The sequence below is a fragment of the Coptis chinensis genome, chromosome 5 (genome assembly GCF_015680905.1).
Source record: "Coptis chinensis isolate HL-2020 chromosome 5, ASM1568090v1, whole genome shotgun sequence".
Classification (NCBI taxonomy): Eukaryota; Viridiplantae; Streptophyta; class Magnoliopsida; order Ranunculales; family Ranunculaceae; genus Coptis; species Coptis chinensis.
The window spans coordinates 46986329-47007385 of NC_141460.1; the positions used below are offsets into that span (position 1 = coordinate 46986329).

The window sequence follows — 21057 nt, forward strand, 5'->3', positions numbered from 1 at the left end:
GTCTCTCGGGGTTTAATATTACAGTTTTGGGTGCTTATCACACCACCCCCAAACAACACTTTGATTGTCCTCAATCAAAGAAGAGACTTTAAAATGATAAGTGGCCAAAAATGTGTGGTCCTAAGCTAAGTCTTATTCCGCAGAGTACGGTTGCATTGATCGTATGCAACAAGGCCTTAAACCATTAGGAATTCCCTACTGGACAAGTTATAGCCTCGTGAGAGTTTTCCAGAAAAGATACTCACAAACTTCATTTATACTACAACGACTCACTAACAAAGGTCTGTTTCTTTAATTAATCTCAGATATCTATACATCTCACTAGCGGGGGAAAAAATGATTTAATTCTTTCGAAATTCAAGTTAATATACATACAATAATCAAAACATCTACATATGAGCATGCATGCAGTGATCTTTACGATGAAATGTACGAGCAGGGCCGTTTTTGGATCCTTTAGATAGCGTCCTTCAGTAGGTTCTCACACGTATGTGTCGAAACACAATTTCTCTCTTATTTTTCCACTCAAGTTTTGCTAAAGTGTGCAGTGGGCACATGTTTCCTCACATACTCAATGACAGACAGAGGAGTCGAGATCGAGAATTCACATCTACTACTTATTATCACATTATCCTACTCCTAATTGAGCTAGAGGTCTTTATTAGGTTTTATGGGGTTTAGGTGGTAGTGTAGAAGAAATTGGAATGGAAAATTCAAAAATGATAAGTATGAGAGAATAAGGTCTTCGAGATATTTATACTAGAGAAATCCTTATTTTCTTTCCTGCTTCTAACATGGGTTTCCATACTTGGCTTTTTTAAGCTTTTGTATTCCATTTTGATTTGATTTTGGGGGAAATTCTAACCTTGATAATTCTTTTGATTTTTAGAAATATATTTATATTTTTCTTTTCTTTTTTCTTACCAAGTAGGTAACTAATTTTAATTTGTGACAAGTTTTTCTCTTTATTTTTCCGCACTTCATCCTATTTCTTATACTCATCATCTAGGTAGGCTTATTTATTTGTGGTTAATAGATGGGTAATGAATTTTTGGTGAAATAGAAAGGGTTAATGAAAGGTTCAATAGGGCGACTAGCGATAATTTTTTTTTACAGGTATGAATTTTTGGCTTTATCGATCCAAAGAAGGCCTAAATTCTCACCTAGGATTTGGGTAGTGATCAAGTAAGTAGTTGTGTGAACTTCTCTATTCGGAAAAACTACTCCTCTGTGTCATTACTCACATATCAAACATTTTGAGGCTTTTTGGTTAGATTCTTACAAGATATAGAAACTAAGTTATCTAACCATGGGTCCCTAAAACTTACTATTGTGTACATTTAATGAAAGTCAATGCATGAATGCTCATGAAAAGATGTAAAAACTATTGCATATGTATTAACTCAAGTTTCTATGAACAAGTCGTAATTCAAATGTTAGGGTGAGATTTCTAAATATTTTTCATCACAGAAAAGGAAACGAGAATGTCACTAAATACGTTTATTTAGACATAAAATAAACTATATACAACTATGAATGCTTAATTATTTTTTCTGCGATAAAATGTTCTCGCCACAAAAGCAATCGGATCTTTGTGTCTTCAAATTGTTAAGAGGAAGAAAGAATATACCTGAGAGGCTTTGAGCAAAAATATAGCTGACATCTTCCACATAAATTTATTGTAACACACTATATATTATACATCATAAAAGTGAAAGAACACTGTTAGGTTATTTATTTTTCATATCAAAGTGTAAAACAAATATGTACATCAACTCACATTGCCCCAATTACGAACTGGGGGATGGTCCATCCTTGCTTCGTCTCTGTAGAAATGTCATTGCTTTGCATCATGCCAATCTATCATAGCCTTCTAGACTTCGCTCCACTTCCTCTTCCTTGAAGTGTCTAGATGAGCTATCATTTTATCGTCATTAAGGAAGCAACGAACTTTCTTTAGATACCTTGCAGGGCGCCGCCATACCTGAAATTGCAAAGAACGAATTATCTTGTTTGTTGGACACATAGTCTACCTTTACCCAGTCCTGAAACGTGACCGCAAACTGTGGGAAGTACATCTTCATTATCCTGCATGCTGTAACTGGCAAAGTGATATAGTGCTACCGAAAAGACCGAGCCCTCTTAAGGTTCTCAATTACTATGTCTGTGATGTTGAAGGCGGTATGTTGCTAAGCCAGGGCATGGAGCATCTTACAAGCTAATTTTGAGGCAGTGGAAAAATGCAAATCCCCCTTGATGTTCAGAAGAATAAATAACATGGCAGTTCCAATATTCATGGTCATACTGGCTAGTGGAATAGTATTGTGTGGCCATCAGCTAGCTTCTACACGTTCAATAACTTGGGCAAGGCCATCGCCATAACGGGCGGCAAAATTTTCCCAAGAATAGTCATTAAAGTTGTTTTCTATCATGTATTAAATGGGGATGTCTAGCTGAAAAGGAGGAAGGTCCAAAACCATAGCTACTGCTGGCTCATAAAAATGGTGGCGGTTGTTACCAATACGGATTGCAAATCCGTTCGACTTGAAACCATTAGAAGGTAGATCCTCCATATGATTGTAAAAATAAGTTGCCAAACCTGGAGAATAGGTCTACTCAGGGTGTAATATCAAGGAGTTCCAACCAACTCGGGTGATGAAGTCTTTGAGAAGATGTCCATATGCAGGAGAATTAAGCAACAAATGGAAATATTATTCTGGAATAATCTTTGGAGATGCCATCATAGAAGAAGTGTGAAGAAAGATACCACTTGTTAACAAAGATAAACATAAATGAGAATAGGATGGAAATGACTAATTAAAACAAATTACATTTATTTATCATAGGAAAAATTAACTATATTTAAAAACTAAAAAGAAAATGACAAAGAATATAAAATTGCAAAATTTAAATTGTGTCATGGGCCCAAGTAACGGCGAGAGTCCTTTTGTGAGAGAAATCCATTTATAAGATTCTCGATGTCGTCAATCCGTGCAACAGCTCGTTGCAACATTTCGCTCTGTGTCTGGTAAATCTCGACGTGGTTCTCCATTAGGAGAGTGTGATTTGCCAAGAACTAGTTGTGGCTGTGCAAGAATTATGCTTGTTCCTTTTCTTGTATTGTTCGCAGGTCATGAAAATCAAGAAGACTGGTGATGATAATGTTTTGACGTTTGTATAATTTCATCAATCCTTGTTGAATTAAACGAAGGCCTTCCATAGGATTAAATACATTCCATAATGCATTTTCAATGAAGATGTTGTCAGCCGAACAAGCTTCGTCGGTTTCTGCACCGACATGGTTCCTTGCAACGTATGGATTCCAAAAACCATTCCTACAAACTGAGTGAATGGTGAGAATGTTAACTGTTCTGAGAGGTGTATTAGGAGCAGTAATAGAAAAACCCCAACGCATCATGATAAGTGTCACAATGGTTGGCAAAGGAACTGCCTTTTTCCTAGCACGTGCGATCGCATTCCAGAGAAATTTAATAATGCAAAAATCATTGCAATTAGTTTGCAAGACCCAAAGTAAATGGAGGAGGGATTTTGTTATCTAAGAAGTCTTCGATTTGCCGAGCACATTATGAGCTAGCCATTGGATCACAGATAATTGGTTTCTTTGCAAGGATCGATGATAAACAATATGGTTTTTCGGGTTGTATTCGCCGTAAAGTATAGTTGCAAACATCAGATGCTTGATATTGTCGAATGGTGAATCCTGAAGGTGTACCCCCTAGTTCGTAATGGGAATTTGAAGTACCTCATAGATGATATCCATAGTCAATTCACTTCATCTGTTTGCTTAACGACAAAAGAATTGCCCGTTTTGGAAATAACCATGTTTCTAGAACAGCAGGACCAATTCTCTGGAATAAAATGCCTACTTATGATGTAATAGAGAGTACCATCCTCGACGTAAAATTTCAGTGTCAAAAAATGGATGAAAAAGACCGTTTTGGAAATTTTCCATTAAATTTTGCTCGGGCACGAAAATTCGAGTGAGGGCGATTAAAGATGGAGTGGTGAAGAAAATTTAATGGAAAAGGGAAGTTGAATTTTAAAGGTGTCTATCCTTGCTATAAATAGGCACCAATCCGAAGATGCAGAAAATATGAATCGAGGTGTCACAGGGTAGTTAGACCACGTGTATCTTCTGAAACATGGCGCAAAAGAGGATGTAAGTAGAAGGACAAAGAAGATGTAAATATAATATCACAAAAAGATGTAACAACATACATAGATGTGAAAATACACCATAATGACACGGGAAATAAAATACAAACTTAAATATTAGATAGGACTATATGCCACATTAACAACAGTACTATAATAAAACAACTGAGCATGAAGACTTGAGTAGCATATTCAATCTACTGTTGCTCAAACTTTTCTAGTGCATCCATGAAGCTTGAAATTTGTAGTGAACTAAAAAATGATATTTAGAATAAGAAGTGTAGAGGGAAGAAGATTAAAGGAGTGAATGTGAAGGATGTGTTTGATAGGGTTATATACTAAAAGCATTACTTTTGTATTAACTCTAATTCTTTATATTTTGAATGAGAATCATATGGGCAAATGTTATGCATATTATATATGTTATTAGTTATATGCATGTGTCTAATAATTTATGTTGTAGATGATATGGTGTGAACACACAGAAGATCATATCATCAGTACCTTATAAAGTATAAGTAATCGTTCACAACCTAGATGGATTTGGACAAACTATTAGTACGGTTGTAGTATAATCTGGTATTAGTCTATCTTGACTATAGGATTACACTAGTACACTTTGTGTGTATTGAACAGGACCAAGTGAGGTTGTTTCTCCTTATACTGACTATATAAGAGAACAAACCCCTTTGTTATTATGGATGCTTGTCCTCCTAATCCGGATATAATAACGGGCACTTACATGCATTGTACATTGCTTTAAATCATCAATGAGTGAGATTCATTGGTGAATCAACAAACTCGATGGATTGGGTAATGACATTGTATGTAAGGTATGTTGTTGATTATAGAAGGAATCTGTGTCCCGCAAGAAGTCGGGTTGATGATGTCCTCTTGAGGAGCTCAAAAAGATTGTCATGTAAACCCTGTAGGTGGATTTCTTCTGACATGACAATGAGGTTGAGTGGTACTACTGATAAGAGCCCAAAACTGTAGTTTTAACCCCTTAATAATTATACTTTTAGACCAATTATGTGAGTAATAATTAAGAGTTAACACTGATTACGTGTTTTTATGCATTTCAGGCTTCAAAGTCCATTATGTGCAGAAATGTGCCACTTTAGCGAAATAAAGGAGCAAAGGTCGGTTACTAAGGAGTTCCGTGATTAAAGGCCAAGATTCAAGAAGATAAAGCATTTCTAAAGCCCGGTCAAAAGCTGAAAAGTCGACGCTGGGCGTAAGCTTGACACAAGTCGTGAGAACTTCCGGAAGGCGTATATTTGGACTCAGACCTCGGAATGGGGCCTACCTTATGTCAAAACGACTGGCTCGAAAAGAGCCTTCCAATGGTCCAAGACTTGACCCAATTAGAGGAGCAGAAGTGGACAAAAAGTCTGTTGAAGCCAACTGCAGCTGAAGAGGCCTTTTTGGACTGAAAGAATTGGGTTTTGGGCCTGATTCTCTGGCCCAAAACATGGCTCCAAGCCCATGCACGATTTTTGGATCTGAATGTATAAAAACCAAAGCTTCACTCTTTGTTAATGGTAGATAGTTAGACCTAGATTAAAGATTAGATTAGTAGCCTCCATTAATTAATTCTAAATCTAGTTTTCCTTAGATTTAATTAGTTTAATTTAATTAGTTTCATATCTTGTTTTTATTTAATTCCTTGAATGATTGTTCGTCATTTAATTAGATAAATAAAATAGTTATTATTATTCAATTTCGATTTTTGTCATTTGCATTTATAGATCTAGTTTAAATTCTTGTTCTTATTTCATTCTTAGTTAATTAATTAGATTTCAATTATTGTTTAATTTATATTAGTAAAGTTAGAATTTTGATATGATGTGTAGTTATAATTCAATGGGAAATGATGGGTTGATGATTCGAGGCTAAAACCTCCATTAGAGGGGTTGATGAAGCTTTGATGAAAACTTAGTGGTATAGTGTAGAAGCATTGTAGAATCTATTCCACTCTAGAAGGTCGTGATTCGCCATGAGAATGGGTGGGCGACCTCACATGCTAGTTAGTATTTGGTAGAAATGCCATGAACACTAGGGATTAGAACTTCGAAATTCTTGCCGTAAGAGCGTAAGAATCGAGATACAAGAACCTATGCTAGGTTATCAAGTTGGATTCGAGGTGGATTCAATTCCCCTCTAATCCTTTATCTAGATTAAAAAACAATCATATTTCCATAGCATTCGTAGTTTAAATTCAAATAATCAATTTCATATTGCATCGTAGTATAATTCCCCCTCGTAAAACTCTCATTAGACTTAAGACCGACTAATTAGACTAGAAAACATTCCATGCTAGAGAACTAGGAGTGGAACGAATTTGTTACTCTACTCTATTTCGATAGAATTGAGAGTAGAAACTTTGATAAATATAGACACGTAAATTATCGTTTAGTTTTACTTACGTTTAGAGTTTCATCGCTTTATTCATTAGTAAAATTAATCTTTTTATGTTTATCAAAGGGCGCCGCTGCCATCTTAGTTTCCCTTTAGCATTGTTTTCATAGTATAATTAGTCACTTTTAAGTCCCATTAAACCCACCCACCCTTGTTTGATTCATACGGTGGTTGTTCGTTTTAGCATTGAAAAGTTTCGCAAAAATATACGGAGCGACCGACCGCTATCTATCGAGCGACCAGCGTTAAGTTTCTTGGAACATAGAGTACGACCCTCCCCATACCGGCGACCACGCTAAGATTCTTTGGAACACGGGCTTGACAGCGCCCAAAAGCAAGCACCGCGACCCTAAGCTGAAATTTGCTAGATTTCCACAGGTTTGTTTCGAACTCCGATTTTTCAAGTTTTTCAGTGTTTTAACTTGTTATATACACTGAACACGATAAACAAGACGCTATTCATAAAGCGAAGCAGGGCCTTGCAAGGTATTCCTTTCTTCTACACCTCGCATCTCGGTTAAAGGTTTCTACTAGTATATCGAATTGTTTGGAATGTTGCATGTTTAGTTAAGTTTGACTTAGTCTTTCATGAGATTAAGGTGCGGGTGAAGAAAAACAACTAACATAATTACGCGGCTCGTCAACAAACAAGTCTATCTAGTTTCCACCCACTACACCTCTAGCTACTATTTCACATACACCACCGATATTATGGATGAAGAAGAGAGCTCCTCTCTCTCGACTTTTATAAAGCCTTGGCGATAGCCCTAAATCTTGCATCGTTCTAGCGGACCGATTGGGGATTTCGCATCCCCCAAATATATTTAATTTGTTACCCGTTTTTCATGGTTTAGACCATGAAAAACCTTATCGGCTACATCGTAGGATTGAACAAGTCCTTACAACATTCCACCATCCTACGGTTGGTGCGGAACAAATTAAATTGAGGGTATTCCCTTTCACCTTAGGCTGATAAAGGCGTCTTGGTTAAGCTGCCCAAAGCGCTAATTTCGTGGACTCGTGGGCCAAACTTGTTCAATTTGTTTATGGAACATTTTTACCCACCCCTAAAGGCGGATGAAATGATTTCCAAGATTCACTTCTTTTGAGAATCCTCATGAATTATTTTTGAGGCTTGGAATCGTTTCACCGATCTCCTTATAGAGTGTCCACACCATCACCTACCAAAAGACACGTTAGTTCGTTGCCTTTTCAAAGGACTTCTACACCACCATAAAGAAGTCCTAGACATAATGAATGGGGGTAGTTTCCTAAGTAAAGGAGCCTCGAGGCATATAAATTTTGGAAGATCGGACTAAAGCGTAATAATAATTTGGGGGTAGTGGCGATTACTCCGGCTCCGCTAGTTCTTCTTGATTAAAAGGCTACCGGTATGTTTGAGTTTAAATCAGATCCCGAGCTTAAAACTATAATTGAATCCCTCAAAAAAAATAGAGGCCTTTTACGTACAACAAAAGCCTATCCCCGTCATGAATGTAAATTCAAATCCATATAGTTTCATTTGGAGTCCACGAGCATCCCGACTCCCATCGGCGTCCTATAGCCTATGAACATTCTTGTTCCATTAATAGTGAACCTAATGCCCCTTGGAGACAAAATCCCAACCGGTTGGAGAAATAACCAACAAGTCACACCCTGAGGTACAATAATCAATATGTTTAGCTGGCCTTACCGGTTATAACCAAGCTCCACCACAACAAGGACATGATCGGGTAATTATAATAATTATAACAACCAAGTGCAACCTCGACAAAGTCAAGCACAAGGTCAATGTAGTTATAATAATTATAATGCTAATAGAGGTATCGTTAGGTAAATAATAACTATCACAATCCGCCCATAAATAATCAACGAGATAGTTCGGTCACACCACCCCGTGACTACTACACCCACACAACCGGATCGTCTTGACACCTTCATACAAGTGAGCCAACAACTTTTCCAAACCATGGCTCAATCTAACCAACACATTCTACAATCCGTTAATAATTTAAACCAACAGTTAGCCCAAGAGAAAGCCCAACCAAAAGGCGTGTTTCGGGCCAAGCGATACCCAACCCTAAAACAAAGCAAACCACGGCCTTTGAGGTAAACGGTAATACTAGTACGGAAACTACAACCGTAGGTGAGCTAAATGGCATCACCACTCTCCGTTCTGGAAGAGTGGTTGATAACAAAGTAACTATGCCTATAGTTACCCCATCAGTACTCCCTACACCGGATATTGAACTAGATGCGAAATAGAAGCTGAAGAACCTACCCTTTGTAGAAGTACCGGTTAAACCACAACCTAAAACAGAAAGCCAAGGTTATACATCAAGTCGAGCCATATGCTAAATATAGAAGCGAAACCACCGTTCCCTCGAGAAATTAGCCATGCTAACCGGGGATACTAACTTTGAGGAGATTAGGAGCGTTTTCAAAAATCTAACGATAAACCTTCCTTTTCTCAAGCTATAAAAAGCTACCTAACCACGCTAAGTTTCTTAAGGAGTTGTGCACTACTAGGCGTAAGACCAACATACCTAAAGCGCCTTTCTAACTGAGCGGTTCCCAACTTTATCCGAAAATAATGGAATTGTTAAGTACAAGGACCCACGGTAGATCCCTCTTTGTACAATGCACCTTAGGAGATTCTCACCACGATGACCGGCTACTAGACACGGGGGCTAGTGTTAACTTACTCTCCGTTTTATTTGTATAAACAAATAGGTCTAGAGGAGATGAAACCTACTAAAATGACATTGCAATTAGCTGATCGGTCTATTAAGTATCCTAAAGGGTGTGGTTGAAAAACGCTTGGTTAAAGTCAAAATTTTTTACTACTCGGCCGACCGTTATCCTCGACACGAAGTCACTAACGACTCTGTACCTATCATTTTTTAGGCGTCCCTTCTTGGCTACTACCAGCGGCTCATAAACTGCCGCGATGGTTCGTTGTCCTTGTCCTTTGGCCATCTTTACTGTTGAGGTAAATGTTTTCAAAATGAGGACCACGGTATCGATTCATCTACAAATGGAGAGGTTAGCATGATCGAGAGCTTAGCTCAAGATTACTTCAAAACATGTTTCGGAGAAACAGATTAACAAATTCCTTTCCGCCGAAATTCGACTTTAACAATGACTCCCTAGTAGTAGGCGAAATCGAAGAAGAATTCTGCAACTCTTTTGCACCGCTTCTTTACCACTTGGCGAGTCCCCTTGCCAACAACCATTCATCCCTTGATGCTGCTATGGACGGAAGATGAATTTTTCAATCTCTATCCCGGTGATCCTTTTGACCCACCTATTGAGGAATGTCTTGCATATATCAAGATTTACGATGATATGGACTTGAGAGCTCTAGCTGAGAATCATTCAACTTCCATCACCAATTTCCCCACCCTCCACCTTTTCAAAGGAACCTCGAGTTTGCACTCGATCGATCCTTTAGTTTCTCCTGTGCTTCATGATTTTTAAATCCACCTAGTAAACAAATACTTCCCAAGGATAAACCACTTGACACCTTCATTTTCAGACTTGAGGCAGGTCCCCTAACTACACCATGAATGAGTTTTGTGCTAAACCCACATCCTTATTTTTTCCATGCTTTCCCTCTAAAACTTATCCCAATCCACCATATTTTCCATAACCATTCACTTTTCCACACTTATTCACTAGGACACCCTCTCGTTCAAAGATGAAACATAAGGTGCATGCTCGGTTATGTTATAGGTCTATCCGACTTCGCTTTCATTCCACTAGGCTGCGTCATAGGAAATCTTGGTGCTTGATTGTGTTTGGATATGTTTTCTGCGATATTTATTTATGGAACGATCCACAACTATTTCGGTTGTTGATATATGATAAACTGCATATTCATACATATGTTTAGATAAGTCTAGGGAATCTGACTTTAAAAGACCCAAGTTTTCATACAATACCAACATTCTGGAGTCTAGGCCAAACAAAATTTTCAAACTTAAAAAGAGTTTTCCAATTTTGTTTGGGGGTGGCGTATTTTGGTATTTATTTCAAATCATGTTGCCACCCTAAGCCTGTAATGGTTACTCCAGTAGAGTTTGTGTTAGTTAGTACGTACCAGTTTAATTGTGCTTCATATTATCGTATCATCTTTACAATATTTTACATTCACAGTCGCGCCAATTTTTGCCACGTTTCTATGGTAAATTCTTTCCTTATCTCTTTACACTTTGAGGACAAAGCGTTCGATTGTTTGGGGGTGGGATAGAAACATTTGCAAAAAATTAGACACTTTTACGATGTAAATTACGCACTTTTATTTATAAAATGTTAAAAATTATAAAAATTAGTTAGTTACATAATTTAATTGTGCTATTGAATTGTTTCATGAACCCCCTTCTCCCAAATTGTTTGGGGGTGGTATAGAAACACGATGTAAATGTTAAGCACATATTAGGTTGTATATTACATATTATTTGTCTTAAAAATAATAAAAAAAAATAAAAAGTTTATGCTATACACTTAGGAATATTGGTATTGTTTCTTTCTCTATGCTCTTAATAATCTAGAAGTCTCACGTAGCTTTTGCATTAGAATAGTTTTTAGAAACTTAGGTTAATATGTAGGTAATAATCTTTGCATCTATCTATAAATATATTACATGAGTATCTATGATTGTTTGGCGGTAAGTTTAGAAATCTAGGCTAGAGTACTTATTCTACAAATCCTGTGAGAATATAGCCTAAAGCCTTATATGAGTGAAACATTTGAGAAATGACACAAGGGAGAAGTATATTCCGAATAGAGAAATCACACGTCCACTTGCTTGACCACTATACCATGTCCTAAGAGAGAATTTAGGCTCTTTTTGGACCGATATAGCTAGAAATTCCGACCTAAGTATATTTTCCGCTAGTCTCCCCACTGAGCCTTTCATTAGCCCTTTCATAAACCACAAATCCTTTATCCTGTTACAAACAAAAAAAAAAAAAAAAAAAAAAAAATCAACCTACCCAATTTAGATAAGTTTGAGAATAGAATAAGGAAGAAAAAAGAAGAGAAAAACCTGTGTAAACAAAAGTTAGTTAATTGCTTCAAAAAAAAATAAAGAAAAGAAGTTTCCATCCAAAGAAAAGAAAAAGAAAAATAGAAATAAAATAAAAACTCCAAAAAAAATAGAATAAAAGGAGTCAAATGCCAAAGAAAAAGAAAAAGAAAATATGGCTAAGGATGGAAACAAAGTGTAGAAGCAAAAGTAAATAACAAGGTTTTCTCTAGTTACATAATATGAAGACTCTATTATCTCAGACTTGTCCCTTTTGAATATCCATTTCCTTCCTTATTAGACCATCTCCTAATCTCCGCAACACCTAATAAAGACCTCTAGCTCAATTAGGAATAGGTTAGTGGGATAGTAAGTGGCAGATGTGTTTGATCAACTTCGGCTTCCTTGTGTGTCATTGAGATTGTAAGGTAAAGTATGCCCTTTGCACACTTTGGAGTAGCAAAACTTGAGTGGAAAAATCAGAGTGATTTTTGTCTTGACTTTTATGTGATAACCTACTTAAGGGCGTTATTCCAAAGTTTCGAGAAAGCGGACACATTCTTGCATTTCATAGCATTACTCATTGTATATATGTTTATTCGTAGATGATTGATTATTATGCATATATTAGCTTAGGTTTCGACATGATTATTCTGTATTCATTGCTAGTGAGATGTATAGATAATTGAGATATAAATAAGGAAACAATAGTTTTATTTCTTAGTCGTTGTAGTATAGATGAAGTTTGTGAGTACCTTCACTGGAAAACTCTCACGAGACTATAACTCGTCCACTAGGGAATTCCTAGTGGTTTAAGGCCTTGTTGCATATGGTCAATGCAAATCGCAAGTAAAGCGAGTAGATAGAACTCCATTTTTGGTCACTTATTCTAATTTCTCATATTTGCTTGAGGACAAGCAAAATACTGTTTGGGGGTGGTTTGATAAGAGCCCAAAACTATAGCTTTAACCCCTTAATAATCATACTTTTAGACCAACTATGTGAGTAATAATTAAGAGTTAACACTGATTACGTGTTTTTATGCATTTCAGGCTTCAAAGTCCATTATGTGCAGAAATGTGCCACTTTAGCGAGATAAAGGAGAAAAGGTCGGTTACTAAGGAGTTCCGTGATTAAAGGCCAAGATTCAAGAAGATAAAGCCCTTCTAAAGCCCGGTCAAAAGCTGAAAAGTCGACGCGGGCAGAAACAACACACAAGTCAGTAGAACTTCCGAAGGCCGTATCTTTGGACTCAGACCTCGGAATGGGGCCTACCTTATTTCAAAACGACCGGCTCGGAAAGAGCTTTCCAATGGTTCAAGACTTGACCCAATTAGAGGAGCAAAAGTGGACAAAAAGTCTGTTGAAGCCAACGTACTGCAGCTGAAGAGGCCTTTTTGGACTGAAAGAATTGGGTTTTGGGCCTGATTCTCTGGCCCAAAACATGGTTCCAAGCCCATGCACGATTTTTGGATCTGAATGTATAAAAACGAAAGCTTCACTCTTTGTTAATGGTAGATAGTTAGACCTAGATTAAAGATTAGATTAGTAGCCTCCATTAATTAATTCTAGATCTAGTTTTCCTTAGATTTAATTAGTTTAATTTAATTAGTTTCATATCTTGTTTTTATTTAATTCCTTGAATGATTGTTCGTCATTTAATTAGATAAATAAAATAGGTATTATTATTCAATTTCGATTTTTGTCATTTGCATTAATAGATATAGTTTAAATTCTTGTTCTTATTTCATTCTTAGTTAATTAATTAGATTTCAATTATTGTTTAATTTAGATTAGTAAAGTTAGAATTTTGATATGATGTGTAGTTATAATTCAATGGGAAATGATGGGTTGATGATTCGAGGCTAAAACCTCCATTAGAGGGGTTGATGAAGCTTTGATGAAAACTTAGTGGTATAGTGTAGAAGCATTGTAGAATCTATTCCACTTTAGAAGGTCGTGATTCGCCATGAGAATGGGTGGACGACCTCACATGCTAGTTAGTATTTGGTAGAAATGCCATGAACACTAGGGATTAGAACTCAAAATTCTTGTCGTAAGAACGTAAGAATCGAGATACAAGAACCTATGCTAGGTTATCAAGTTGGATTCGAGGTGGATTCAATTCCCCTCTAATCCTTTATCTAGATTAAAAAACAGATAAGTGGTTGGGGTCGTTTTTCAAAAATGGGGACCAAAAAATGGGCGAACGTATGTGAGATAACTTAAGTCTCGCTTATGATCCAGTGCTCAAATATTTTGCCGCTTATAGTAAAAACAAAGTCAGGAGGAAAACATCTTATCGTCTCAACCTTCTCTTCCCTTCCTTTTCAGGTAAAATCCTTTGCTGCCTCACAGTGTAAGTTCTGAAAAGGTAAAGGAACTCTTCTCTTCCGGTGAAATCCTCCATCGAGAAAAGGTGTTGAGTCGAATAGAAGTTCTTATATATTTCTCCATTCTCCTTGTCTTTGTTTCTTCGGGTAAAATCCTCTATCGCCAACAGTTTGAGTTCAAAGAAGAAACATCAAAGAATGGACCTTTATGAATTTGAGTGTCCCCCAGGGTAACACGATAGGCCAAGATAATCCACACTCTATTGAGGAGCGAATTGGGAAATGGAACCAAATGCTACAAACATAATAGCGACAAAAACTACAAAGAAGAAAATCTCTTACGCTGAAAAGACGTCAGCCCATACAACAACAAAGTTGGAAGTGCATGAGCTTCCAACCCCGTGAGAAAATGGGTGACTACCCTATTACAATACCGTAGAGAAAGCGATGAGAAAGGTTTGCACATCGTAAATTCTCATGCGGTGGGTATTGATTTGCAGAAAGTACCTATTGAGAAAGTGCGTGAGATCGCAAAGAGAATCTGGAAGCCTTCTGGGGAGTGGCTGATAACGCCCATTGGCAAAGGATATTTGTTCTTACGTTTCTCCAATGCTGACGATTTAAACAGGGTGTGGGCAAAAGGAGCTTGGGACTTTGACAAAAGTCCCATGAGAATTAGCCAGTGGACACCGAACTTTTGTCCGGATAGCCAGAGACAGTCTCATGCTCTAGTGTGGTTTCGATTTCCAGGACTGGGACAAGAATTCTGGGAACCAGAAACTCTCATGTCCATTGCACGAGGGATTGGATATCCAATGCAGATTGATGAAAATACGCTTAACCGGGAATACGGGTATTATGCCAAAATTCTGGTGGATGTGGATTTATCAGCTCCCATACCTGATCAGATATATGTCAAAACCAAGACGGTGAAATTTTGGCAATCGGTGGAAATTGGGAAGCTGCCAAAGATGTGCACACACTGCAAGATTATCGGACATCTGGTTACTGAATGTAGGAAACTCAAAGGAGATATGCAAACTACTAGAGGGAAGGAAAACAAAGAGAAGGAAGTCATGATAGATTTAACACGGTGGTTGATCATCGGGAGAGAAACCAAGAAGGAAAAGAGGTCGTGAAACGTAACCCAAGCCGGATCTAGTAAACAGGGGAGGCTTTGTGGCGCCAAAACCCAATCGAGCGAATGGCGGAGACTCTAACTCATAATAGATTTGAGAATCTAGAGGTGGAGGAAGTCCATATCTTGGAGGGCAGGAGCATGGTATAGAGAAGGGCTGGGAATCTCTTGGTGATACAAACAAAGATGGAGATCTCGCTTTCGGCAGCAGAGAAAGTCCAGAGAACTTCTTCTTCTGGTCCAGAGATATGTGAAACACCTGTGAGGGAGGAGGATAACTTGTCTTTGGAGAAAACCCAGGAGGGTAATTGTAAGGCTCCTACAATCACTATCGGGAAGCGTGGTTCACCCTCTCGAGGGAGTGATATATTTCCGAGACTACACCGCGAGGGAGGAAGAAATCATAACTTTGGAGATAATCCCGGAGGGTACTAGTGCGGTTCCTACCATCTCTATTGAAGGCAGTGGTTCACCTTTTCGAGGGATTGATATACCTCTAGAGAATAGTTCGGATGGGACTGCAGTCGAGCCAAGAGAGCATTTGAGTCCCACAGCCCACAATAGCAGCCTAAACACTTTGGAACTGGAAAATTCTCCGGGAAAGATGCTTGCAGACTCAGAAGCTGAAAAAATTCTAAAATACATAGGGGTTTTGAACTCCCAAGAGGAAGAGAAACCTCCGGACACAGAAACATCAACACCTTCCCGATGGGCAGATTTGATAGAGGAAGGGGAGATAGAGGAACCATTTCATATCGATGATAACTCAAGGTCGGATTCTCGGGAAGGACAAGGCCTCTTTACCAACAGTGGAGTGAAACCACAGTGGCAACTACAACATCTGACACCCCCCTCCACCAGGTCCAGGTCAAGGACTGGAAAGAGGATGAACTAAAAGGGATATCTCTAGTTAGTCAATAAAGCTCCAATTTTCGCGATGAGGTGCATCTTTTGGAATATTAGAGGAATCGGAAACGATAAATCACAGAATCGTTTAGCGAAGTTAATCAATAAATGGGAGCCAGATATTTTGGGCATAGCGAGAACCGAAGATCAATCCTCGGGGATATGCCTATGTTTTTTCTCCAATCATATGGGATGAGTACAACTTTTCATTATAACTCAGGACGAAGTCAGATTCCAAATCTTTGGCTGTTTTGGAAGTCATCTATCAACCCTCCTAATCTTCTGCACTGTTCACAGCAACATCTCACAGTGGAGGTGGAGGGGTCCATTATCACTATTATCCACGCTCATTGTATCAGTAAACAGAGGAGACAGCTCTGGGCTGAACTTCAGCACATCAGTACTACTAATCTACCATGGCTCTTAATGGGGGACTTCAATGCCTACTTGAGCTGCTCTGAAAAACAAGGAGGTAACAGACCATCAGCAGGGGCAATGCACGATTTCTGTGAATGTGTGAGTAATTCTCAGCTTATGGAAGTTCCGAGCAATGGGTTTCACCACACTTGGTGGAATAAGCAGTGGGCGATTTAAAAAATAGTGGGAAAGTCGACGTAATGTTTTGTAATGCTATATGGAGCTCCAAATTCCCGAGGATGGAACTATAAAGTGTGCAATAGAGTTTGTTAGGACCACTCTCCCTTAGTGGCAAAGATCGATCGATTCCGAGGCCCAAGAACGCGTCCCTTTCAAATTCTTTAATATGTGGTGCTCTCACCCATCCTTTAGAGAGGTGGTACAACAGAGTTGGGAAGTTCCTATCCTAGGACACTCGATTTTTGCTTTAACCCAAAAATTGAAGAGGCTAAAAGGAGTTTTGAAGCAGTGGAACAGGGAAGTCTATGGAAACATCAAAACTAAGGTGGAATTGGAGTCAAGGATTCTAGAGCGGATGCAGGAACAGTTTGACCAAGGAAGTATGTCCGAGAGTTTCACTATGCAAATGCTTGATCAAGAAAACAAAGTGGAGGGGCTGTTAGAGCAAGAACAAAGTTTTTGGAGGCAGAAATCGAGATTGAAATGGGATAATGACTTTGATAGAAGTACCAAATACTTTCATGCACAAGCCAATCTCAAAAGAAGCAAATCAGTGATCATTTAGGATGAGGAATAATGAAGGGATCAATATGGATTCTCAAGATGAGATTGGAGATTTCTTGATCGTGCACTATTCGAGAAATTCAAAAGAGTCGAGCATGACATTGATCGATCTTATTCACTCTATGCCCCATATTATCTCGAAGCAGATAATGTAGCTCGACAAGCACTACCAATGCCCAAGAAATAAAGGCAGCAGTTTTTCTTCTGAATGCGGATAGTTCTCCAGGGCCAGATGGTTTCACTGGGTTTTTCTTCCATCACTGCTGGGACATAGTGGAATATGATGTAGTAAGGGCTATAAGCTATTTCTTCAGGAGGTCTAGTTTGCCCTTTGGTTTTAATTCTAACTTCATAGTCTTAATTCCAAAGGAAAGAAATGCAAATCAGGTGAGCAAATACAGACCGATATGCCTCTCAAATTTCGTCTACAAGGTGATCACGAAGATTCTGGCTTCTCGATTAAGTCCTCTAGCTGAACGGATCATCAGCAAGGAGCAGTATGGATTCATCCCGAATAGAAACTCACAGCAAGCCATTGGTTTAGCCTCGGAGTTAATCAATGAGCTGAAAGCACCCAGACGTGGAGGAAGCATAGCCATAAAGATTGATATTTCTCAAGCTTTCGACACTATGGACTGGGAATTCTTATGGGGCTGTACTCCAGCAACTGGGATTCAGTGAGAAATGGATACAGTGGATTAAAGGTGCTTTCACAACCAATTCTCTATCTATCATGCTAAATGGAGGCCCCCAAGGTCACTTTACAGCACAACGAGGTCTCAAGCAAGGTGACCCCCTCTCTCCCTTGTTATTTGGCTTGTGGCCGAGGGACTGCCTCGAAAGCAGAAATATCAGCCATATGGTCAGGGAAAAGAAGATTCTACCGATGGTGGTGCATGCGAAATACTCTAGTCCGTCTCACCTTATGTTTGCGGATGATGTGTTCATTTTCAGCAATGCTAACTCAAGAAGCATCAAGAATCTCGTTCAGATTTTGAACAGGTATCAGGAGTCCTCGGGGCAGCTCGTAAACAAGGACAAATGCAAGATCTTTCAGTCCTATGAACAATAGAAGAAAGAACCTTATCAAGGGGAATCGAACATGAATGAAGGTACCCTTCCAGAAAAATATCTAGGGTTCCTCTCATCGGGTGGGAAAGTAACCAAGGCGGCTCTAACTCCTTTGATTGACAAAATCAGAACAAGAGCCTCGTGGTGGGAGGAAGATGCTATCATTCCAAGGAAGGGTAGTGCTAGCTAAGCATGTCATAACAGTATCCCCGTCACAACATGGCCATGTACAAATGGCCAAAAGCGTGGTAAAGGAATGTGAAACAATTATCGGGAACTTTATCCGAGTGGCAACCCGGATGGAGAGGAAGGCTATCACCGTATCTTGGGAGAAATCATGCAAACCAACAGAGGAAGGCGGACTAGGAATAAGGAGGCTCAAAGATATCAATCTTTCCATGCTTATGAAACAAGCTTGGATTTTATTGACTGAAGAAGGAGATTGGCCAGAATTCATGAGGGGTAAATACACTAACCGAACTGGAGGTTGGTCCAACTTCAAAACTTCAACAGTTTGGACGGGTATTAAATGGGCGCTCAATGAAATGGCACCTCTACATGGCTGGAATGTTGGGAATGGAGAGACAATAAATATCTGGAGGGAGAATTGGCTGCTGCAAAAACCCATATGCGATTTTTTTCAGGAGGAAAGAACAGAGATTCTAAAGTATCAGGCTAGACTTAGTGAATTCATTCAGGGGGATCGATGGGCTTTCTCCATTGAAATGTCACAAGTTCTTCATCACTTGGGAATTGATACTTCTAGGCTGCCACAGACCCGGATAGTTCAAAAAGAGGACTCAAGAGTTTGGATGGCTTCTACAACTCGGAAGTTTAGAGTGGCGTCGGCACATGAGGCTATCAGAACAAAGGCACCGCAGCCGGCATGGAGTGAATTTATTTGGAGATCCAAAGTACTTCCGAGAACACAAGGTATTGTGTGGAAACTAGCGCATGGGGCGGCAAGAACTGATGATCAGCTACAGAAAAGGAAGACCCACCTCGCATCTCGATGCTGTCTATGCAGAAATCAGGAGGAAACGCTAGATCATGTTCTCTTTCACTGCCCATTCGCCAAGAGGGTTTGGAGCTATGCACGGCAGATTTTTCACATTCAGCGAGAGGTGGAATCATTTTCAGATGTGCGACAGCAGAGCAAACATTACAGCTCACTCATCCTGGACATGTGGAAAGCGTGCTCATTGACGATCATGGTAAGTTTGTGGAAAAATAGAAACAAAGTCATGTAGGTTGCGATAACTGAGTTTCAAGCTATCCACAAGTGTGCTTCCTCGTCAGGAGAGCGATCATAAGAGCTCATCATAAGTCCTCGGGACATATGGAAAATTCAGTACATGATCTCCGAGATTCTCAGACATTTCAAGCTCCAGCACAAACTTCGAAGAGTCCCAAAAATCTTCGAATGCTTTTGGCTCTTACCCCCTCCGGGTATTCTCAAGATAAATACCGATGGGTGCTCGGGGAAACCTGTGACGATCGGGATGGGGGTTTGTGTTCCGAACTACAAAGGAGAATTCACGAGCAACCATTTGGAGGAATGGGTACGCCCACAAACTACATGGCGTAAAACAATGGCAATTGTGCAGCCGTAAAAGCAAGCCTTTCGAATTGGGATGGAGATATATTTGGGTGGAATGCGACTCCTCATCTGTTGTTCACGCTTTCCAGAATAACAAAATGCATTGGAGAGTGAAGGAAATATGGAAATCTCTTATGGGACAGGCAGAATGGATAAATGTCACTCCATCTTGGAGAGACTAATTTGGAGTTGACGGCATACCGTGCCAAACAGGGGGCTGCTCTATCTCAGGGAGATAGTATATGGTGGGCATCTAGACCCTCTTTCATGAAAAAATTGGAGAACCACTATACTACATATTATCGTTTTGTTAACTAGATAAACATAATCTAGTAATGACCTTGTATTCCTTTTTCTTTTTCTGTCTTGTCACTTTCGATTCCATGTAACCATTATTCTTTTATTAATCAATTACCTTTAGCAAAAAAATAGATTAAAAAACAATCATATTTCCATAGCATTCGTAGTTTAAATTCAAATAATCAATTTCATATTGCATCGTAGTATAATTCCCCCTCGTAAAACTCTCATTAGACTTAAGACCGACTAATTAGACTAGAAAACATTCCGTGATAGAGAACTAGGAGTGGAACGAATTTGTTACTCCACTCTATTTTGATAGAATTGAGAGTAGAAACTTTGATAAATATAGACACGTAAATTAGTTTTAGTTTACTTACGTTTTGAGTTCATCGTTCTTTCCGTAGGTAGACTAATTCAATTTTATGTTTATCAACTACTCAAGGACATAAGAAGTTGATTAATGTAGTTGTCAGTAACTTGACTTAATCAACGGACATTCGATATTTTAAACACGGGGAGATCAACGAGCATATAATATGGAGCCCATAAACACTGACACGTAATTTGGGATTAGGGCGGTAGTGCAACAATGGCTTTTAGTGGAATAAGCCATTTGTTGACGGACTTGGGTCGTGTGTTCGTGGCGAACATGGGAAGCCCAAGCCCGTCAGGAGGCCCAACCCTAATTTCTCCTCATGGTCTGATAAAATATAAAAATGATAGTTTAGTCTACGCTATGAGCGATGAACTCAAAACGTAAGTAAACTAAAACTAATTTACGTGTCTATATTTATCAAAGTTTCTACTCTCAATTCTATCGAAATAGAGTGGAGTAACAAATTCGTTCCACTCCTAGTGCTCTAGCATGGAGTGTTTTCTAATCTAATGAGATTAGAAATTAATCAGTCTTAAGTCTAAT

At 38.8% G+C, this 21057-nt stretch overlaps 1 protein-coding gene across 1 annotated transcript; it reads left to right on the forward strand.

The window, feature by feature from the left end:
• Positions 1-14406: 14406 nt before the first annotated feature.
• Positions 14407-15098, forward strand: LOC147497696 (uncharacterized). Its single transcript, XM_086562979.1, has 2 exons — positions 14407-14415; positions 14460-15098. The coding sequence occupies exons 1-2, from the start codon at positions 14407-14409 to the stop codon at positions 15096-15098; spliced, it is 648 nt and encodes a 215-aa protein (XP_086419105.1).
• The last annotated feature ends 5959 nt before the right edge of the window (positions 15099-21057 follow it).